The 23,499-nt window shown below is 39.4% G+C and overlaps 1 protein-coding gene across 7 annotated transcripts in view; it reads left to right on the top strand.

The window, feature by feature from the left end:
* Positions 1-23,499, top strand: part of LOC100231134 (complement C4-A) — a 53,387-nt gene that overhangs the window by 20,759 nt on the left and 9,129 nt on the right. For all 7 annotated transcript variants that reach the window (XM_002194659.7, XM_072929607.1, XM_030273625.4 and 4 more), the window contains 23 exons: positions 539-706; positions 1,439-1,636; positions 3,239-3,430; positions 4,776-4,925; positions 5,355-5,481; positions 5,852-5,923; positions 6,774-6,965; positions 7,703-7,814; positions 8,041-8,111; positions 9,005-9,144; positions 9,983-10,195; positions 11,445-11,496; positions 11,930-12,010; positions 13,100-13,303; positions 14,825-14,900; positions 15,312-15,468; positions 16,843-16,938; positions 17,265-17,433; positions 18,423-18,589; positions 19,051-19,209; positions 19,803-19,862; positions 21,030-21,123; positions 21,829-21,994. In XM_002194659.7, coding sequence (XP_002194695.6) covers positions 539-706; positions 1,439-1,636; positions 3,239-3,430; positions 4,776-4,925; positions 5,355-5,481; positions 5,852-5,923; positions 6,774-6,965; positions 7,703-7,814; positions 8,041-8,111; positions 9,005-9,144; positions 9,983-10,195; positions 11,445-11,496; positions 11,930-12,010; positions 13,100-13,303; positions 14,825-14,900; positions 15,312-15,468; positions 16,843-16,938; positions 17,265-17,433; positions 18,423-18,589; positions 19,051-19,209; positions 19,803-19,862; positions 21,030-21,123; positions 21,829-21,994 — 3,116 coding nt within the window. The remainder of the gene's footprint in view (positions 1-538; positions 707-1,438; positions 1,637-3,238; positions 3,431-4,775; positions 4,926-5,354; positions 5,482-5,851; positions 5,924-6,773; positions 6,966-7,702; positions 7,815-8,040; positions 8,112-9,004; positions 9,145-9,982; positions 10,196-11,444; positions 11,497-11,929; positions 12,011-13,099; positions 13,304-14,824; positions 14,901-15,311; positions 15,469-16,842; positions 16,939-17,264; positions 17,434-18,422; positions 18,590-19,050; positions 19,210-19,802; positions 19,863-21,029; positions 21,124-21,828; positions 21,995-23,499) is intronic.

Below are 23,499 nucleotides of genomic sequence, written 5' to 3'. Positions count from 1 at the left end.
TCCACTGTGAGCTCTGTAGGACAGAGACCTTCAAGGATAGGTCCAACACATAGCTACTGTTTCTGTGGCTGGCTTGTCTCATACCTGTATGCTCAGAGCCTGAACATCCAGAAAATGCTGGTTTTCTATTCTAGAAGTCGACATGCATTGTCACACTACAGGGTTTTATAAACCTTAACAATCTCTTCCTCACTTCCATATCAAAAGACTGAAACAAGATTATTGTAACAAATTAATCCCACATCAAATTAAAATTCTGAAAAGTAAAACAGTGTATAGCCTTTTTAAAAAAAATGCATTTAAGTTTATGCAGCTTGAAACGTCACACCTTCAATTTTCTAGAGTTTTCTACAAAGAGTTGAAGTCAGAAATTTACCTTATAATACTTAATGACAAATATCTATGGGATCTGCTTAGACCAAATAGATGCCAATTGCTTCTTGCTTGTGGGCATTTTTAAAATATAAATTTTCCTTTAAATAATAAAACTTTTTTGGTTGGTTGGTTGGTTGGGTTTTTTTTTTGTTTGTTTCAATAGGCATCTGCCACTTTGGTTGATGGTGCTCCTGCTGCCTTCCTATTTGTCACTGCCACTGTTACCTTGCCTGGAAAACCCTCAGTGAAGAAGACTGCCTTCTGTAATAGGGAAGGTCTGGTCTCCATTACTTTTGACGCCCCCAGTGATGCTCAAATACTTGAAATAAAGGTAAAAAAAATGCAAGCATACATGTTTAAAAGTATCCCACTGAGAATTGCTCATAAGGCAATTATAAACAACTGAGAGGATGATCATGTTTCATCGAATTAGCACAGAGGGTGGAACATAATTTCTTACACCACCTGCAGATTCTTGTCCAGATTGTGTAAGATTTGCTAGACAGAGCAGGGGCCTGAGGGATGTCTTAAGTGAAGGACACTCCTGTACATCACAGCCTTGGGAGTTATAGTGGTGCATTTTTGTGTTTTGGATGTGCATTTGCCTGGAATGAAGGACAGAAATGGGACTGTAAGGAATATCATCATACAAAGTGGTCGAAAATTATGAGAAGAAAGTGAAAGAAAAGTTCCTGAGCAATGAAGAGGGCCAACTACATCTGCCTACTCACAGGGTTCAATTATGTGTGCAATATAAAATGGGGGGAAGAAAATTTGTCTGAGTACAAAATCACTTTGTGATTTTGACCCATTGATTCTTATTTAGAAAGAGCCAAGGGTGAAAATACCAAATGCAAATACAGCAAGAGGCGAAATGGGGTAAGAGAATAAAGTAACTAAAATCCTGGGGTTTGATGCCACATTTTGTTAACGAGGTCTCAGCAATTATTCCTCTCACTTCACAGCATTTTCCAAACAACCTAGCACAATATGATTGTTGGTGCCACTATGCACTGTCTCCTGTGAGACACTTTACTCACTCTGTCGTTTTCTTCCCTGATAGGTAAAGGCTGAAGAGGGTAAAGAAAGGTTAGAAACACCTGAAGCCAGTATCAGAGCTGAAAGATACCAGCCTGCTTCTCCAAACTACCTCAGCATCAGCATCCCTCACACTGTTGTGGCACCTGGAGATACCTTACCCATCACCTTGAATGATATTCATCAGGCTGGCAGTGGAAACTTTGGCTATTTCTACTATATGGTAAACAGAATAGCATCATATCAGTAATTTCTTTCAGAAATTATGCAATCTGGAAAGTTTACCTAGTTATTGATGCAAGGGAAAACTGAGGGGGTCCAATAAAGGGCAAATGGGAGGATTGGTGCTCTGACTCGCCAAGACAGGCTGAGGGAACTGGGCTTGTTCAGTTTGGTGAAGTGCCTAAAAGTGAGTTAATTGCAACCTAAAACTACTTGAATAGGAATTAAGGAATGGTGGAGACAAGATGTCCTAGGTGGTGTCACACAATCGAAGAAGGGACCAAGGTAAAAAATTATGGCCTGGAAGATTCGTTTTGGAAAAATCTGTTCACTAGTGATGAGTGCAATATTAGAAGAGATTCCCCAGAGAGTTGAGAGATATTCCAGCCTTAGAAAAATTCAACACTCAATAAAAGAAACCCTCGCAAGTCTCACCTAATCTTACCCTCATGATGTCTCATCTTGGAGAAAGCAGCTGGACTAGAGATCTGCATAGGTTCTTTTCATAAATTATTTCTATGTTTCTGCTAATTTTTATACATTTGCACTTATTTTTGGGGCATGTAAAATGCATAGTATTTATTTTTCTGAATGAGACAAATGTGTTCATGGGTAGATTCCAGGAGTGGATCTGTTGAATGTGAAATGTGTTTAATCCTCTTCTTGCTCTCTTTGTCCGAATTTCCCTTGGCAGCCTAAATCGCTCAGGATGATAAGTGCCAAGATATCAGTTCCCATTTATTTTTAAAAGGACTCTGATACATTGGAATAATTGTATCCCTAGGAGTTAAGTTTAGGTTTGGGGGTTTGTTTTCAATGGATGATGTATCACAGGGCTGGAATGGGCGCTGCCAGTCTTTGGAAAGGTGTAGTGCTGGGCAGGCAGGAGATGTGGGAGGGATGGTGGCAGACACTGCTGGAACTCAGCAGTGAGGGTCTCTCCCCAGCTTTGGTCATCTTAACAAAGACAGTAAGGATTTCAGAGCAGGCTGTAGCCTGCCTTTGTTTCTTCCTGAAACCCTGTATGTTTAGGAAAGCTTCACATATTTTGTTCAGGGAAGAGCACTCTCACTCCTGTCACTGTGCCTGTTTTTCTTCCTTCTGACCACCCATGAATATAGTCAACATAATGTAGGAAGAAAGGAGTTAAATAGCGAAGGATGGGCTGAAATCAGTTAAGGACCAGTCTGTGGTACTTTCTTTCACACCATCTGAAAAATTCAGTACTGATTACAGATTAAGTAATGCTGGTATCTTCCTGGATGTGATGACCAGTCATTGCAGGAAACAAAATTCAGTCTATTATCTGAGTACCCCTTCTCAAGCTGTAAGACTGAGTGGAGGGTGAAAGATTTGTGTTCAAACCTGGGCCACAAGACCAGTGTAGCAGAGATCCACCACCACAGTGTGCACATCTCCAGGCTACTGGTGTACAGCTTGGCAATCAAAACGGTTAGTGCCATTGGAATAGAATAAGAGAATATATTTTAAACAGAAATTGCCTCAGGGAAAAAAAAAAAACAAAACAGTAAAATTATGCAACATAATGCCCTTTCTGGAGCATAGTCACAGTATTTGATTTCTCTTTGTTTCTGCCTTGCAGGTTGTGGCAAAGGGACAAGCTGAGCTTCTGGGAAGGGTCCCATCCTCAAACAAAGTAATAAACCTTAAAATCACTGACAAGATGGTGCCTGCCTTTCGGTTTTTAGCCTACTACTTCATTGAGCACGAGGGCCAGCAAGAGATCATCGCTGATTCTGTGTGGGTGGATGTCACGGATGTCTGCGAAGGAAAGGTGCTTTCAAAGCTCGTGGCCTCTGTTGTTGCATTCCAAAATCCTTTATAAATGGGGTACTGGCAGAGCAAGTGCAGGCCTGGGATTATAAAGTGAGAAATGTCATTTTTATCCGAAAGGAGTCATCAGGAATCATGCCAAAAGGCATAGCTCAGAAAGGCTCCCAAGCTGTGCCTTAAAGAGATGAAAAATACAGTTTCTTAGAGAGAAATCACCCCCTGTGAGTGTCCATATTTTAGAAACTGACAAAAAAACACTGATAGAATTGTTGAGGGGGCAGAATCTCTTTGTAACTTTCTCTTTTTGTAATGATGTGTGTCACAAAAAAAGAAAGTGAATGCATTTATTGGGAAAAATTATGAATTTGAACTAATTTTTCAAGCTTTTTAATTTCTGATAAAAGTAATTTTCTGAGTTTGGGTAACTCTTTAAAAGCTTTTAAAAAGAACAGTTTACATTAGAAAATGAAGTGTAGACAAAATGGGAGGCCCTCTAAGCCTTTCTTTCATCTTCCTTCTCCTCTTCTTCCTCCTCATTCTGGGACCATAAAGTAAAATGAAAAAAAAAACAAGACACAGGAATTTCTCCCAGTAGCATGAAAACCCAATTGATGAAAATTATCAGCTGTCTAAAATTATTTTTCCACTAAAAATGTTTGTTTTGGAAAAAGAATATGATATTCCATTGAGAGGAAAAAAGGTTTTCAAGAAAAAAAATCATCCATCTCCAACAGACAAACCAATGCTTCGTTTATACAAGGGCAAAATTCAATAATGTTCACAGGCATTTCTAGTAATAATTCATATTATTTCCTAATCGCCATGGCTACTTCCTCTTTAACCCATAGAAGTGTGTACATCAGAACCAGATCTGTGTTTGCTCAGTTATGATAAAAATTTCAAGTGTGTGATAGAAAGCAGGAAATACTATTACAGACTGGTTTAAGTTGGATAATTTTGTACATTACCATGTAATGACAAAGACATTGTACCATGTCTTTCATGGTATTTTTTTCCCCACTGGAAAAGAAAAAAATTATATTGAAGACCACAGTTCCACAAATCCCTAACACAAACTTTAAATTTCCCTTAGTGCTTAAATGTCATTGAAAGCCAACATCCAGTGGCCTGCAAGACACATCTTTCAGCTCCCCATGATTTCCGCAGCATGAAATGTCTACACCCATGTGTTCCAAAACACAGGATTACAGGCAGAAACTCCACAAAACAGAACCATTTCCCAGCCTCTGACTGCTGATGGTCACAGCTGGAAGTATTCCTGGCCCAAAGAGTTTTTACTTTTTATCAACAAATATGATACTTTTGTTTCAATCTTTTCTATTTAGATTAAAGTGAGAACAGAACAAGACACGTATGAACCAACAGACCAGGTCAATTTACAGATTGAAACAGACCATGCAGGAAAAGTTGCCTTAGCTGTGGTTGATAAGGCAGTTTTTATTCTGAACAAGAAAAATAAGCTTACGGCCAAAAAGGTAAGATATTTGTAAGAAAATATCACATCTACTAGTCAAGCAAATTTTTCCATGACTAATGAGAGGATCAAAATGGACTTAATGGCTATTAATTGCTTAGACAATGCTTTGCTAAACTTGAAAACATTTTTTCTTTTGCAATCTAGGATCTATTTAAGATGAATTGTATGATTAAGATGAGTGGTGTATTTAAGATGGGGATTTCCATCTTATGGCAGACAAGTTTGTAAACTTTAAAAAGCATGGCTTGAAAGTGCTTGCTAACTAAAGCATCCCTCAGCTTTAATCTGCTTCCAAATGCAGCTTGGAAGCAGAAAAACCACCAGTTTTTCTTGTTTCTGCGAATCAAAGGCTACAAGATCTTTTCCTGATATATATGTAAACATTTTACAAGCATGTACTATGTACCTGTCTCATTTTATTTGGCAGGTATTTAATGCTATGAATTCTTATGATCTTGGCTGTTCTGCGGGTGGTGGCAGAAATAGCATTCAAGTTTTTACTGATGTTGGTCTGGCTTTTATATCAGACACAATTCAATCCAGCATTCGGGAAGGTAAGTGCAGTCTGCCCTTTAGAAATTTGTGTAAGACTGCTATAGATGTGAGGAGACTGCTTAAAAAATCAGAAACATTTTTACTCTTATGCTGTAAAATCTCCTTTGCTTTTGTATTATCCTTCTTCTACTCTTCCACCAGGTGCTGACAGCTCAGATATCTCAGAGGGTGGATGGAGGTCCTTTGCTGACCACCTCAGCTGGGGCAGGAAGCAATTGGCTAGGCTGGAAGATTTGTGGGACTTTCCCTCAAATTGTGGGTCTTCTGTCAATGAGATGGGTCCTAAGACAGGTCTTCATGAATGATGCGAATGACCAGGCTGTTCCTGTCATATCATCATGACCAAGCACTTCTGTTTTGCCTTCCCAGGATACAAATGCCACCAGGGCACCAGAAGGCAGAAGAGATCTTTGAATTTTCAGAAAAAAATGTCAGGAATCGGTATGTCTGCTCCTCTGGGTGGCCTGAAAATCTTAGCAGGGAAGGCAAAGGGATGTGTCTGGGATCTAGGAGGCAAGAAGTGATGACATAGTGAAGGATGCCAAGATATTCTTAGTTCCAGTTCTTGCATTACGTGACATAACCTAGCACAAATGTGTGTACTATGCTGCATGATGCATCATTCTTCAGCACAGCTCAAAAAACAAAACTAAATAACGCCTATAAATGGAAAATAGTTCACTGCTTTATAATCCCAAATGCAAAGTACTTCTAGTAGATAACGTGTCATGTCATCAGTCACGACTTTGAGGTTTTCAAAATCATTCGTATGGTTAGAAGATGTTTTATAAATCCTTTTTTTTCCCTTGACATTCTGCTTTGAAGCTGTGCCAACTTTGTGCGTCAATTAAGAGAAGAATTAGTATAGCATTTGGTATAAAATGTCAATTTGTGCAAATTTTTTTTTCTCATTTTCTTGCCAGAAGGCATGAAGGCTTGGAGTTGGATTCTTCCTTTCTTTTGAAATCAGACTCTATTTAAGAAAGAGAACACTGATATTGCTATTTCTATTAAGAATTCCAGCCTGCAAAGAGGATTCAAATTTTAATTCAGTCTGACTAGGAAGAGAGGGCTTAGAACAGAATGTCTAGGATGCCATAGAGCCTATGATTTCCTCCTGTGTTTGTGGACAGTTTTTAGGATGGACTGTTTTCAAGCTCCCAGGCTGAAGCTTGGCTTCGCAATACAAACTGATGTTAATGGCAAAGAATGACAGGAATGAGCACACTGAACACCTTTACGCTGATTTCTACTCACACAGCACTAATTCTGGGCTTTAATTCTATTGTAGCCAGGAGATACCAAAACACTGCTCTACTGAAATGCTGCCAAGATGGAATGAAATTAAATCCCATGAGGTTTTCTTGTGCAAGAAGGCTGGCAAAGGTGTCTGGCTCCCGGGAATGCAGGAATGCCTTCCGGGACTGCTGTGAGAAAGCCACAGCCCTCAGGAAGCAGAGGAACAGAGTTGGCTTGGCACGACGTAAAGAGCAGTGGCATACAGCTCTGCCACTTTCACCCTTCTTGTGGTGGCTGGGGAGGGTCATGGGGCTGGGGAGGAAGTTTTCACATCAGCATTTCAGAGACCCCTGGTACAGTGCAGCAGCCACACAGCATTGCATTTTCACATCTGTACACTGAGAAGGTGGGAGTGGGACGGGATAATTTCTTGGGGTGAGAAAAGGCAGGAATCACTTCAGCCATTGCTGGCCCCTCCAATCTTACAGAGGAACTGATGGCCCCTGCCCACACCTCAGAAGGCCACAGACAGCAGAGTGGGGAAAAGGGGTGGTTGTCTCAGATTTGAGCCTCTTTAATTAGTGGTACTGCTATTATATTACCAAAAAAAAAAAATACTTTGCATCTAAAATGATCTCATTCTGAGTGTAATTTCTGCTACCATTTCTCAGAGATTTCCCCTGTCTGTCACAAGTATGGGACACTGGGAACATTTTTGCTAGCCTTACTACTGAGTACTGATTTCTCATTTGGTAGTGTATAGTTATTGAAGTTGGAAAGAGGAACTATCTCTTTGTTCAGGGAAAAGCTATGGTCATTGCTTCTCTTTTTTCAACATTTTTCTTTAATGTACAAGATGAAACCCAGATGAAATCTTTTCATTCAGAGCATTTTTTGTGCTCTTACACTGTCTTGTAAACAGTCAACTTGTAAGGCAACAGCTGAAGACTTCCAAAAAGAAATTTCATTCTTAATTTGCAGAATACAGTGAACATGAAGAATTGTTTGATGAAACCTCTGTCAGCTTGCGCAGTTATTTTCCTGAGAGCTGGTGGTGGAGTTTAGAAGAAGTGGAAGGCCCTGGAAAGCACAGGTACTCTGTTGCCTGACTAGCTGAATATGTTTAAATTTGTGTTCTCAAATGTCTATAAATATCAGCTTTATGTAGTATCTGATGCAGAGGACTTCAGAATATTGCAAGTATTTTTTCTCCACAACTGAGGGGAATATGTTTTTCTCTTTAAATACTCAAACTTCATCAAATGACAATGTCTACATTTTATACATGCCTTCTAATACATTTTATTTTGTGTTTTTAGTGTAAAAAATTTCGCTCCTGACTCTATAACTACCTGGGAAGTTCAGGCAATAAGTATATCTCCTGAAAAAGGTATCGAGTATTTTTTGTTTGTTTCTTTGAATGGATGAATAGAGGATGCATATTTTTTAAAAGAGAGATACAATATTATGTTGACAGAATAAAACAGTCTATACTGTTTTACTTGATCATCTTGAAGGTCTCTTCCAACCTAGTAATTCTGTGATTCTTTGCAAAAAACACAGTGTTTTGATCATAATAGCTACTTCTCTCTTTTATGCCATGTTAAAGCCCAACTAGAAGTTGAGGTATATATTTATAAAAGCAACATGAAGTAAGGTCTCAAGGACGATGGGTCATACAATCAAAAAGCTGTCATGTATTCTTTCCACTCTTTAAACCACTTCATTTTATATTCCACATGGCCAGGAAGCCACATGAGAGGTAGCAGCAGTAACACCACTTTTCTTTGTATAATTCTGGGACCAGGTTCTGGCCATCAAAGCATGGACATCTGTGGCCACTATGGCAGAAAAGAACACCAGGAAACCAGCAAAGGACCAGCAAGGGCTGGACACCAGAGAGCCCAGGTTCCCAGGTGCTGCCTCTGGGAGCTCCTAGGAGTTGATGAGAACTATGCAGGATGGACCAAGGGTCTATATTATACTGCCCGCTCCCCTCTGAAAGGGGAGGAAAACTGGGCCACATTTCACTCACAAAACATACAAACACTTCTGCCAAGTTTTAGCTATCAAAAACCATGGAAGTGACTCCAGGAGGCAAACTGGAGATAAGTCTGTAGTGCAGATGAGTTTAAATGAGTTCTGAGTATGCCTGTTTTCTTCACCTGCTCGTGACCTAAGGGCAGCCCAGGCACTGAGTTTTGATTAGACATTTAACTTCCTATCAGCTGATGTTAAGTGTGTAATTCTCAATTCTAGCTGTTTTTCTTTTACTCACCCCAGGGTTCTGTGTGGCTGATCCCCACAGCTTTGCAGTTTTCAAAGACTTTTTTGTGTCCCTGAGATTACCATACTCAGTCAGACGACACGAGCAACTGGAAATAAAAGCAGTGGTTTACAACTACCTGCCCAACGATCTCCAGGTAGTGTTATCAACAACTGCTACCTTGCATGCTAACTGGTACCTTGCATGCCTAGCTAGCTAGATTGATAGTTTTGTAATAATTTAATGGGAATGACATGGCCATCCTTCAGTGTCCCCCTACAGCCCACACATAATGCTCTTACCTTGAAAGCTTTTCCAAGGATCCGGTTCAACTTGGTAATCAAGCTTACCATATAAAGCAGATTTCATTCACCATGTTTCATAGTCATATCCTTTGTGTTTGGGTACTTCTTCCCCTTCGTTGAAGAAATGTATTCCCTTTTTGCTGCCTTCTGATCTGGACAATACCCAGTGCTGACGCTGACACTCACTGACACTTCACAAGGTACAAAAGATAGAGAGGTAAATGAGTATAAGCCCACCATCCAAAGTTAGCTACAAAACTCATTGAGCATACAACACAGGGCCACTTTTTCCTCTAACTCCTATGCAGTGCTGCATATGGCCACAGTTGTCCCTGGGCTTAGGGCCTCCATCATCCTAAGGCTGGTACTCTTTTTTCACTTCTTCCCACCTCCCACCCAGCTGTTCAACTAGCATCCTCTGAACTGCATTGAATTGTGTAGAGCTGGGATGTATAAAAATGCACTGTCCTTCTTACTTCACTGTGGTTCAGGGAAAGGCCAAAACTCAGTTTCAAGTTCAGTGTAAAGAAGAAATGTTAGCAGATTTACCTTCAGAGCCCTAATCAATATAGCTGAATATTAACAGACCGCGGTGCCACAGAACAATTTACATTGGAAGGGGCATCCAGAGGTATTTTCCAGTTCAGTGCTGCACCAGGACTGCTCTTGGGCATTGCCTTGTCTCCACAGGTGATAGTGAAGATGGAGACAGTGAAGGGACTGTGCACTGCAGAGACGACGGCAAAGGCTGTGCAGCTGCAGCTGCTGGCTAAGGGGAACTCAGCAACACCAGCCTTCTTCTCAGTCGTCCCTCTGACTGTGGGAAAAATCCCAATCACCATTATTGCTTTCGACCAGGATTCTGGGCACAGTGATAGCATTAGGAAGAATCTCAATGTTGTGGTATGTATAACTAATTGAGGGCAGGCGCTTCACAAATTGTCCTCGAATGTGACTTTCACTATATGTGGAGCTCTTGTGGAGGGAGTGGAATGGTACAAACATAAAGCTGTAAGCAATTCAGGAAATCCATTTTTCAGCAAGGACTGATGGACAAAACTTAAGTCCATTGTATATGGAAAGATTTGTTCTCTATGGCAATGAATATCCTTTATCCAGGGCACGGCAACAAATTCTTCGGCAGGTGCCTGTCTTAGAATCCTTAACTTCTCCCTGCTTCATTAACATGTATGAAAATTCTTTTTTCCTTGTGAAGCCAAGGTTGAAGATGTCCATCTAGCAAACTTTTAAGAAGGAAATGCTCTCTGCTGGTAATAAAGTTAAACCCTATTTTATTCCTTCTGGTCAATGGATCAATCTTCACTCTTAACAATTGCATAGGTAAAAACATATGCAAAACATGCTAAGAGAGATGCTGTATTGATTATTTAATACCTTATCTCTCTTTCAAAATTATAAAAAGGAGGAGCCTTTTAGAAAAAATTACTTTTCAAGTGCCAACACAGACTCATTACAATACCTAAGTCATCCATGGAGGGCATTTTTCCATCCCCTCAAAAAGTGCAAAATATGGATCCTTGCATTCCTGATGACAGGTATTACCACGTAGGTAAGAATAAGGCACAGGATGCTGGGAACCTGCTGTTGTTAAAGGCTATAACTCTTGTAGATATAGACACAGTCTCAGAGTTCAGTGTTATACCAAAACAATAGAAGTAGCTATAAAAATAGCTTTATTAAAACTGAAACTGTGGGAAGAGGGGTGTGAGGAATCAGAAGGAAAACATGTTTAAGTCTTACACCCAAGATGCATTCAGAATTTCATGGATTTCATATATGAGAGGTTTACAAAAATGAGACCCTCTGTGAACTTGACTTGATAGGTCACAAAGCTAAGAATAAACTTTGAAGTTTAATTTTTGGAAGTAGGTTTTGGTCAAAAGAATTTCATCCAGGGAAATGTTTCAATAGTAACACAAAAAATTCAGCAAAGTTTATCAGGATTTCAGTTGAGAAACTGAAATTCTGATATGAAGGTTGAATTTTACCTAGAGAGAAATCACCCTTCAAAATCACTTCTTTGTGCCACCTGCTGGCCTAGTCCTTGGGTGGAGCTCACAGGTTTCTTGCAGCTTAATTTCAGTTGTGAGTGCTTGCAAAAGTTTTGACTTTTCTTTCTTCAACTGTGCAGACTGAAGGTGTTTTACAGAGAGAAGAAGAGACCATTTGCATTAACAGTGACTGTAAGTTACCCAAAAGGGTTAGATATGGATGAGGCTTGATGTAAGAATGAAGAGTGAATTATGGGTGCAGCAAAATACTCCTTAATGCACTGATGTTCCTTTAGTTAGAAATCTTTCAATCCAATATATAACAAAAGACTCATGAAAAGAAAAAAAAAAAAGGAATTCTGAATTTTTAGAACTGATTTATTTTACTTTTTTTTTGCAAGGTATCATTCTTTATATATTAACTGTGTATCTATTTAATTCATTAATGAGTCTTAAAAGGTATTAAAAACAAGGCTTTTTTACAAGTGTAAAATATTGCTAAAGATTGAAAATTAAATTGCTATAAGAAAATAAGTATATTTTTTCTAAAATCACAGAATGTTGGTTATTTTTTTTTTAAGTCTGGATGTAAATATCTATTATCTATTTATTTATTTATTTACAGTGAAGTCCTATACAGTTGACCTGAACAAACCATCTAATACAGTACCAGGTTCTGATAGCCACGTGTTAGTCAGCCTGAAAGGTAAATGTAATTTTTTTGTCAACAACTTCTCCATAGGTAACAAGGGACAGGCCCCTCTGTGCTGCTCATTCCTTCATGGAAAGTCTCCATTCTCTCCTGTATTTTTTTTGGGTTTTTTTGTTTTGTTTTTTTTTTTTTTTTTTTGTTATGACTCAAATGGTCTGTGCTACATGGTCAGGTAATAAAACAAAACATCCTTAGGATTTAGGCAGTACCTCTTCCTAATTACGCCTTCTTACTTGTAGTGAGTGTAATAGATTTATGAGGTCCATCCTTCCTCACTGTGCTCAGATGAACATTATCGGAAAGCCAGATGTGAAGGGAAGAGTTCATCTTCTCTGATAACTTCATGCAGGGCTGTAGAAATCTTCAGATTCCAGAAATAAGGATGCCACACTCTGATGTATAGGTTCTGAAGAGTTCTGTATTTCTGAAGAGGAGATATGTTCATATTCTCATTTAATCAAATATAGTTGTGCATATATATGTATATATATATATATACTCATGCATACATATTTTAAAACATCCATTAATAACTACTCTTATTAGTTAAAAATACTTCTCCCCCCACCCCTCAGAAATGTAAAATAATGCATTTGTTACTCAAAGGATATTGGCTTCCATTTCAAATACATGTTCTAAAATAAAGGGATCATTGAATTTGTAAAGTTATGAAATTACACAGAGAGAAATAAAACCACATAAAATGTTTGACATGATTAATGCAAAATATTTTTATTCCTCTGTGGGAGGATCAGGGCTGGTTTGACAAGACTTTTCCAGCCCAAACCTGAGAGACCAGTCTTTCTCCCTTCCATTTCTTCCCTGCCTCCAGTAGCCTGAGGACTCTTTCTCCTTCATAATCCTGCACTGTTCCAGCCTCCTTTCTCCAGCTTTCTTGCGGCCTGACACCTCATCCTTGCCCTTCTTCAAAGAGCTTTATGAAGTCTCAAGTAGCTAAAAACAGTGTTGAGCAGTGAGGAGTATCAGGCCATGCTGGAATATCAGCCTATAGTTAGGATCACCTTTCTTCATATTTACAGTTTTAAATAAGAGACACACCACAGCTTGTATTTTTTACAACAGGGAGCATTATGGATCAGTCTGTTGAAAACTGTCTGAGTCTCAATGGAGTTGAGAAGCTGATTCAGCTGCCCGTAGGCTGTGCAGAGCAAACGATGGTTAAAATGGCCCCTGCAGTCTACGCCATTGAGTACCTGGATGCCAGCGAGCAGTGGGTGAACTTTAACCCTGAGCAGAAGCAGGAAGCCATCAGTATGATTGGAAAAGGTAAGCAGAAAAAACAAAACAAAGCAAACCATCCAGAAGCCAAAGGAAGGGATCCTTGTTGTCCACTTGCACTGCACACTGGCTGCAGCTGCCTCCTGAAGGAGTGTCCACTGTCTTACCACAGCTTCACAGAACTGCCCTTGGCAGTCTGCAGACAGATATGAGACATGAAGGACAGAACAACTGAGGAGGGCTTAGGACACTACCAGCATCTGGCACTGGATGGTATTGACATTGACAGCCCATTCTCTCTCTTGCCTAATTTAGAAGTAGAAAGTAAAATCTGAGCTGATCAATGAAAATTCTTTTCAGACTAAATGGAGAGCACAGGCCAGTTGTTCATTGCCTCCAAATGTTCAAAATCACCCAAGATAAATCACATCCTAAAAATGCTTATTTCTCCCTATGCTTCACAGACACTGTTTAGGATAGCCAGCTGAGATGTAGACATCTCTGTCTGTGGCTGTCAAGAGGAGTATGACAAAGCAAATTCCCAGTGTTAATCATGATAACACCTTCCCTTGCCCACTCCTGTATTCATCATTGCATAAGCTAGAAGGACTTCAGCAGCCTTGGGCCAAGCCAGGGAGGGACTTTCCTTCGGGAGAGGACACCTGCAAGTCTGCTTCTGGAAGACTCCACTCCAAGATGTGATCCAAAGCTGGTACTAAATGTACAGCAAAGCCAGGACCACAGTATGTGGAAATGTTCCATCTCACAGGAATTAACACAGGGAATTGTCAGTATTGGAGCAGGCACAGCTGATCTTTCTAAATCTAGCGGTGTGCTTATGGCATAAAGCAGTAAAATGCACTTGTCATTGTGATCTTCAGATATATTAAACACATTTCATCAATGAAAAAATAGGTGTATAAATTTAAAAAATTAAATTATAAATTAAAAGCATGCTAGCAGTTGCTGCATGGAGATCTTTGACTATTTATCAAGCCTAAAATGACGTGAGATCCTGCTAATAAATAGTTTTAGTATTATCAGCATCCTTTAGTGCCTACATTATGCTTTTATTAATTCTTATTGAAATTCATCAGTGTAAAAAATTAATTGTGTAGCTACAATACAGACTTCATCAAAATAATAGCAGCCAAGATCAGAAGCCACAAGTCATGATTTTTCTAAGACTGTGTCTGACTCAACAGATGATGTTTTGTATATTTTTTGATTCAATGCACTGTAAAATCAACAGCTTGAAAAGTTGTCAATAATGGGAAATAATTTCCCAATATTCACTACACATACAATGTTTTGTAACCATAGGTATCTGCAACTTTCAGGTTATTTTCTTGGCTCAATTAAGTCAAACAAGACAGAGGACCTTCTCAGCCTCGTGATTTTTCTGTGTCAAAATCTGCTGACCCAGTCATTTCCTCCTTAATGCCTCATTGAATAGCACCATGAAGTCTTCCACCAGTCAATACAAAACTTGTCCATTATAATACAAGTGATGTAGGAAAATAAATATGGATGTTCTTTGAACAGTTACATGCTCTCCTGTTCATGCAGGTTACACTAGAGTGCTTGAGTTTCAGAAGGAGGATGGGTCCTATGGAGCATTTAGAACAACTCCCAGTAGTGTATGGTAAGTGATTTTCTTTTCTGGGGTTTTGTTTTTGGGGTTTTATTTTTGTTTATTTGGTTGGAATTTTTTTTCAATTTACCTCTATCTAATCATTTGATGCATCAGAAGTTCTTATTTGGTGATGGATTTTGAAAATCTGCTGGTTGCCTATGTAGTTTTGTCATGAATAATCAGCCACCAAATTCTCTGACTGTGTTAAGTCCTTGGTGAAAGAGATTTATACTGAACTACTGATTATTTTGCATTTGCCACAGAGTAGAAATATTCAAGCTGATGTTGAAAATAACTCGCTGGGTTCCAGGGAGTACACTGTGCTGAATATGAGTTTGTGCATAAAATTTGTCTGTTTTTTTCCTGTCGTCTTCTATAAATATCTCTCAGCACAAGTTTGGAAAATTTTATTTTGTGCAGGTTAACTGCATTCATTGTTAAAGTGCTCACAAGGAGCAGAGAATACATCAATATTCAAGACAGTCACATAAGCAACTCGATTTCCTACTTGGTTAATCAACAGCAGGCAGATGGTTCGTTCCATGACCACCACCCTGTAATGGACAGGAAAATGCAGGTAGGTCATCCATAGTTAGAATAATTTGTTGTGCATTTAGGGCTATTAGGGTTTGAAAGGAATCCTGCGAAATGTTGACTAACAAGAAATGTATCTAAAGAGAATAAATCTGTAATGTAAGCACAAAATCTGCAATGTAAAATTACTTTGTAAAGATGTCTGTTAGTCAGATGCATAGCTAGCACTTCACCACTTTATGTTTTTATACTGTCTCAGATACTTTTTTTCAGCTATGCCTCTAGAGCACTTAAAAAATTATTTTGGGGGGGGGGGGGCGGTCATATGTTTGGTAAAAATGTAAACCTTTTATTGCCAAAGGCAATAGAGTGTAGAATTGTAACTTTGTTTTGAAGGAGCATCCAGAGCTCATCTAGTCCAAATCCTGCTCAAAACAGTTCTAGTTAGATCAGATTATACAGGGCCATGTCCAGCTGTCTCAAATACATCCCAGTCTGTCTGGGTAATCTGTTTCAGTATTTCACCATGCCCCTGGTGAAAAAAATAAAATGTTTACACTTAATCAGAATTTCCAATTGCATATCTTCGTCTACATAACCTCTATAACTGTCCAGAAGCACAAAATTATTATACTGTCCATGAATTTAGTCTAGGAAAGTAATATGCATCTTCCAAAATTCATTGAAAATGCAATGTGGCAATGATTTATATATGAAAAAACATATATTAATATTTTTTAATGATCTCTGTCATATGACTAGTGAGACTTTCACTCCCAAAGCTAGTTTCAGTTGATGTAACACTACTGGGGAAAAAGAAACAAGTAGCTCAAGGACTGGTCAAAGGGTTTTGGGTTTTCTGACCTGTGTTCAAGCTGAGATAATCTCCTATCTCACATCTACTTCAAGAGCTTTCAGGGGAAAAAAGCTAATGAGATCACAGAGCTTACTTTGTCAAGAAGCGGGATAAGAAATGATGCAGTATTGGTCTATAAATACCTTTACAGGAGAGTTCTGTCTGCAAGGTAGAGGGCTCGCTAGTGGGTAGAGAGTAGCACAGAAATGAAAACAACCCCACCCTCCTAGTGTCTGAAAATTGAAACTGTGAATGTTTCAATGAGAAATTAGAGATTTTTAGCTGTAAGATAAATAACGAAATATTTGACAATCAGCTGGTTTCTTGTGGTGGGTTCCTGACCTCTCACACTGTTCAATGCAACCTTTAATGCTGCCACCATAGAAGATCTACTTTAGATGGACACATATTACTGAGAAAAACTTAAGGCAACAGCTACATGGTACATGATCAGAGGGTTTGCAGAGAAAATCCTTGACTTTCTGGAAAATAATTTTCTAGATTTAATCATAAACATATGCACGCACATTTAACTTTTCCTTTTCATATTTCATCTTTCAGGGTGGCATTAAGTCAGCAGAAGACGATTTGGCTATGACAGCCTTTGTAACCCTAGCATTGCAACAGACCCTACGTGTCTACCCATCGCCTGATGTGGTAAGAAGCCTGGCTCTTTAAGTCTGCAGTCTATTGCACAATGGCATATACACGCTGCCATCTCTTGGAGAGTTGCAAATGGGGTTTAAAATCTGCTTACATCTGTGGTGGATAGGAAAAGATGTCATGGCCTGTTATACAATAAGGTGTTTTGAGTGTCACGCTCCATCGTCAATTACTTTAATTTCTAAGAAAATATTGTTATAATTGTCCTAAAAATTACTACAGGGAAGTATTCTAATTTCCAAGTACTAGTTTGCTAGTGCAAGAAGTAACAGTTAGCAGATCTCAGTGATCTTAACAATGGATCCATCCTGTTTTCACAGGCACGAGTAATTACAGGAGCAGTGGCTTACATGAAAAATCAATTTTCAAGAAATACTGACTGCTATTCTATAGTCATCACTGCTTATGCTCTGACACTTGTGCAGTCTGATAGTGAAGAAGCTCAGTTTGTGAAGGAAAAATTAAGGGACTGTTCTTCTTTTGATGAAGGTACTGGTAACCATTCTTAAAAATCCCTTTAAAAAGCACTTTTCCTAAAGGAAACACTCTGAGCACACTTACATGAACAAAAGAAATTGCAGTAAATGAAGAAAAATTAATTTTATACAACTGTGGATGTATATAGGTAATAGATTTAATTATTTAAATTGTATAACTAAATGTTTTAATATTTGACATTTTAATGTGTGATTTTAATAATAATAATATTATAAATTTAATAATTAATATTATTATAAAGTGACAGCTAGTGAAGCCTGGATCATAACCTCCTCTGATTTTGAAACTGGATCAAAACTACAATAAATATTAATTCATGTTTTCTCCTTCCCTTGGGAAGAAAAAAAAGTGTCCAACCCCAATGAGGAAGAAGAAACCTCATATGAAAAAATAGCAGCATACAGAAGTAGTCCAGACTGGATTTCTGGTTAAGAGGGAAGGTGTCTCTTCCACCCCCCTGCTTTCAAAGCCCTCCACCAGTTCTGAGTGCTTTATCCCACCTCCCCGTGGATGTTCCCACTGACCCCCACAGGGTGTGGCAGTGGTGGCTGCTGAGTCAATCAGCTGTGTGGCTGCACCGCTGTCCTGGTTATTCCTTCCAATGCATTTGGTAAATACAGTACAGTTCAACAGCCCCAGTTTAAGCATAGGGAATATGCTTCTCCTTAATCAAGGCTGGGTTTGTAGCCATAATTGATACTATTATGTCTGAGGGGCCACCCGTCACAATGCTGCCATTCCATCAGATGGACATCGCTGTACAATGGGATCATCAGACCCATGGGTTGGAGAAATCAAAATCAAAAATCGTGGGTTTCCTTTTCCATTATCTTTTCTCCCTGACTGATTTGTTGCTCTCACAACAGCATCAGTGTCTTGTGGTTCCACAGTGCCATGATATGAAGTATCCTCTGTGTAGAATAGTGATTTTTGGCAAAAGCCTCTGCCAAGGGGGATTCAGGACTGAGTTATTCTTGCAGCAAAGCAGCAGCGCTACTGGGGAAATGGCAACGATGCAGTCTCAGTGGAAGGCACTGCCTATGCCCTGCTTCAGACCTTGCTCCTGAGAGACATGGAATATGCAAGGCCTATTGCCACGTGGCTGACAGAGAGACGGAACTACGGCGGAGGGTACTGCTCCACACAGGTGCCTGACCATCAATTCAGGGGGATCTTAAGGGGAGGGAAGGAAGTAAAAGCTCCCTAAAAACTTTTTCATTTAGATTTGAAAGGATCATTAACAGTTAATTTTCAACTTCTTTATGAAGTTGAAAGTTGTATGAAAGTTGAAGTGTATGAAGCAGTAAATATTTTGGATTGTTAATTAGCAATGGGCCAAAACACAATAGTTTAAAGCCAGCAAAAAAAATTCCTTTTCCTTACGAAGAAGTAGGATAATCTAAGGTCAGGACTCCAACGTATTTACAATATTAGTGCTATAAGAAGAAGCTGGGAAATTAAATGAGACTATTCAGACAGACAAATGCAGGAGAACTTCAAAGCAGCAAAAAGTATAAAACTGAATTCAAGGTGACTGATAATGTCAACTCATGTTGTTGAAATTGCCTGGCATAACTGCTAGTTTTTTTGCTTTTCTTCCTTATCTAGGACACAGTGGTGGCCTTAGAAGCTCTGTCAGCATACAGCATACAGACACTGGAGGCTGCTTCCACCGACCTGACTGTCAGACTGGGAACACCTGGAAGACAAAATTACTACAGCATTGTTCTGACTGATGCCCATGAAGGATTTCAGAAGCAGCTAGAGGTATAGAACTGTTGGTTGTTTCAAAGAGTTTTTTTCCCCCAGGAAGGAGAAATCAAATCCTCTGCCATAGGTTAAGCTACCATGTTAAGCTACCATTATGTAGCTAATTTATTATACCTTAAAATAATTTGATCTGTAAAACAACAGAATATCTTTAAAGTCAAAAAAACTCAAACCCAGCAGGTGCTTAGCAGCACACCTTAGAGGTGCTTTTCTGCCTCTGAGGACTTTGGTGGCATGAATCTCTCCCAAAAGTAAAGAGCAGCCAGGAACCTAAGTTCTTTTAGGGAATGAGGTAGAAGAAGAATATTCTGATCTTCTCTGTGCCTGGAACTGTGAAAATATGAAATCCAGGATACAAAGGAGGGACTGAAGTTGGTAAAATACATCTACTGGGCCCTAAAACAGCAGAGTAAGATTCATTAGCTCAGTACATTTAAAATCTTGAGACATGGAGTCTCATAATTCCTTCCATAGTTTTCCCTACCCAGGCTTGGGGGGGAAAGGCATAGAAGACTGTCAAGATGTCAGGAAAACAATAGACCAAATGCTGAGCACAAACTAAATACCTTTTCTTTTCCCTTGGTTTGCAGTTTGAACTTGGGAGAAAACTTGAGGTGTCTGTGAACGGCAAAGGAAATGGGACAATGAGTGTAAGTTGTAGATTCAAAATCCAGAGTCCAGCTGGACTTCTTTAATCTATTTTTAAAACCAAAGTGAAAGCTTTCTTGATGTGGCCTCAACCTTTGTGGTTTTGCCTCCAAAATTCTAAAATTTGGGGTGTAAATCCTGCCCTTATGGACTGACAATTTTTTCCTGTCTTTATTAAATTTATAAAATGTCAAGGGTGATAGAGGTGGCTGGAGTTTGAAAGACCTCTTTGTGTTTGGGAATGAAGAGTCTCAAAGGAGTCCCACACAATTTGTGAATTGTACTGTCGGAACCCAAAATGTCCCTCAGACATTTTTAGAGGTTCCAGGCCTTGGTCAGAAGCATTTTAGACCCTGGCAAGCAGCTGAAAACAGCTGTGATTTTGAGTTTGAACCATGGAATGAATTACCAACTTTGAGGGTGGAACAAGCAGTCACAGAATGTTAGATGGTATAGTAAAAGTAGTCACAAATTAGAGGGTAAAATTTTTTAGTGTTGTACAGGGGGGTTTTAGTACCTGTACAGGGGGGTTTTCACTTTGTACAGGGGGGTCAGGAGTTCTAAGATGGAGGAAAGTGGTCCTTATCTTATTCTTCCTCCTTCTTCTTCCTTACCTCCATGTTCTTGGTGATGTTGGCATTCACAGATTGGTTTAGAGTAGAAAAGCACATTGTAACGTAGATAGTAGGTATTGGGGAAAATCTATAAACATATAGTACGTAATATATCATATAAAAGATAGTAGCAGCTTTGGGCGGGGAGAGAGACGACGGAGACACCGGACAGTGAGGGTGTCAGGAGTGTGTGTGCCTCTGCCTGGGCCGCAGACCAAAGCAGCCGCAGCGGGCGAGGACAATCTTTTAGATAGCTAGCAATAAACTGCCTTGAGACCGAACAAGAGGCTGTGGAGTTTTTCTTTGGAAGCACAGGTTGGAGGAGAGACTTTACCACCACACGAGAGCCCCGAATCAATCCCGGGGTTCTCACATTGTACGTGGGACCTGCTTATATCTGTGTCAGTTCTCTGTGACCAGTCTGTGCCACGGGGGGACTGGTCTTTCTCTCCACACTCCTATGTCTCATCACCATGTGTTGGAGTCCTGAATGGGTAAATTCTTTGGCATTTAAATTATATTTTTAGTGGCTTGCTGTTTGTGTGTTCATCTTAGATATTAAAAATATACTGGTCACCTGAGATGAAGAACAACACCTGCAATGATTTGATTTTGACAGTGGAAGTGGAAGGGAGCCTTAAGTACTCTGGTGAGTGAAAAGGGCAGGGTCTGGGTCTCAAAGGTAACACGTTTGGCCAGCTGCTAATGATACTTCATAGCTTTCCAGCCTTGGAGAGTGAGAACAAATGCATGAAAAAAGGAAAAAGAGAAGTAAGTCCCTGAACTCTACCCAGTCATTGTTTCATTTAGCTTATTAATCTTATTCTTAAATAGTATAACAACCATCTGAGTGACTGTTGGTGCAGCAGGTACTTGACAGTTACACAGATACCATTAGAAACTCTTCTTGAGAAAGGGGAGGTGAACTCCCTTCACAGAGGGGAAAGCCCTGCTCAGCTCCTGGCTAGAAAGGGATCTACCATGTACTTAAAATTATTTGAGACAGATCTGTCATAGGTCTTTCATATGAGCAAGAATGTGTTTGCATCATCATCATCTCTGCCTGTGTCTGCATTGTTTTTTTTCTGTTTGAAGCGTTACCTTTTGGAGGGAGGGATTGTCCTTTAAATATTTCTGCATAGCCTAAACCCCATTCTTAGCTAGGTTTGTTTGTTATTCTTACTATAGTTGTCCCTAGAATTCTAACTCTGAATGAATTGGAAACACTGAGACAGTGTACAGTGAACTGTTGTAAAACTTACAGTGATAACATGACTGCCCACTGGTATTTATACCGAAAGCAGCCAGACTGCAGGCAAATCTGGGCATGGCTGACCATGTCTCTCACCTCCAGAAGCTGAATACTCTGATGAAGATGATTATGAGGACTTGACTACAGGAGGAAACATCACATTTGAGATACTGTCTAAAATGGATTGGTTTGATATTCGCAGCAGAAGAAAAAGGGACCTGACAACTCCCAGCAAAACAGAATCCTTGCAATACAAAGTCTGTGTAAGGTAGTTCTGCAAGATCAGCTCTTCATTTGCTTGTAAATCTCCTTTGTCACCCTCTTCATATCCACTAACTCAGCATCCAACCTAGCCATCTTCTGTGAGTCTGCGTACACTGTGTGTCCTCTCTCCCATAGCAGGAGAAAAGGTTTCCAAACAATGGACGAGATTTATTTACATGGCTTATCTAGACTTCAAATGTCCATTGCTGATTCTTCCCCATCAAATTCTAGGGAGACTCTAAAGCACTTGGCAGGCTAAAATTTTGAAACAAACATTTACCAAAAAAGGTAAATACAGCTAGAATGTAATAGTAGCACATTTACAGAGTTCCATCACTTTCTGGAGGGATGCTGTTACTTCCTTTGTGGTCACACTCTGGCCTCATAAAAAAAGAAAGGATGACTAATACTATCTAGGAGAGGAAATGGGATATTCTAAAGTGACAGAGGTAGGAAACAAGAAACCCTCCTATGCAGCATAACACAGAAACACCTGTCTTTGCTCCCATTTACAGTCTGGCATTAGTCTCAGAAGCACAAGTTTATGGCTATCCTGGGTTCCCCTTCTAGAGATGAGTAGGATGGAAGAAGCAGGTTTTGCTCCCCAGTAGAATTTTGGTTTTCCACTGACTTTTGTAAAAGCCTTGAAGACACTGGTTTTATCTCCTCTTTTAAACAGTGGCATGAACAATGGCAGGGGAGGACTGAAGTTACCCTAATTCCCAATGTTCACTCTCCCTCATTAAACACATATTCAGTGAATTGTGCACTGGCCAAAGCATCATCTTCTCCATTAATTGCTATATAACATTTCCTACCAGATCCACTGTTCTGAATCACTGTTCTGTTGAGTGTTAGGCTAAGGGTTAGACAATAATGTGAAATTCCTTGTGGTTAAAACATATGAGAAAAACTGAAGCCATTAATTACAACACCATTCTTCTTCCCTACACTGTGGTGCATCCTTTAAGGGATGGAATATTTTACATACTAAGTGTATGTAAAATACCTCATGTCAAGACACCCCGTGTGAGTGCAGAACAATTTCATTTTCCAGCCATGACACCACTACCTCATCTATATGCTACCAGATAGCATATAGACTTCTTAAAAATCTAATAATTGCATTTTTCACTCTCTGTTACCTTTCTCTAATTTTTGTCATTCATTATTATTGAACAGCTCAGTGGAAAGAACAGAGGAAGGGAAGAAGGGAAACACACACTTTCATCTTCTACCTTTTTATGTCTAAGGAGATGTAGTTAATATTCAAGATATGGCCTTTGGCCCAAGAAAAAAAAGAGAAATCCTCTCCATCTCTAGTCAGGATGGTTTTGATACATAATAAAAAGTGTTAACTGGTGGTCCTGTGAATTCCACATGGACATCTTGCATGTCAAGACCAAGATTTTGATTTTGAGATGGTGGAAGCCAAAAGATTGAAAATAAAATACATATATTTATGGATAATTACAGCAATGAGGATTTTTGCCTCAGACAGCAAACATA

Source organism: Taeniopygia guttata, chromosome 1 (assembly GCF_048771995.1).
Source record: "Taeniopygia guttata chromosome 1, bTaeGut7.mat, whole genome shotgun sequence".
In the NCBI taxonomy this organism is placed as follows: domain Eukaryota; kingdom Metazoa; phylum Chordata; class Aves; order Passeriformes; family Estrildidae; genus Taeniopygia; species Taeniopygia guttata.
This window is presented reverse-complemented; position numbering and strand designations above follow the sequence as displayed.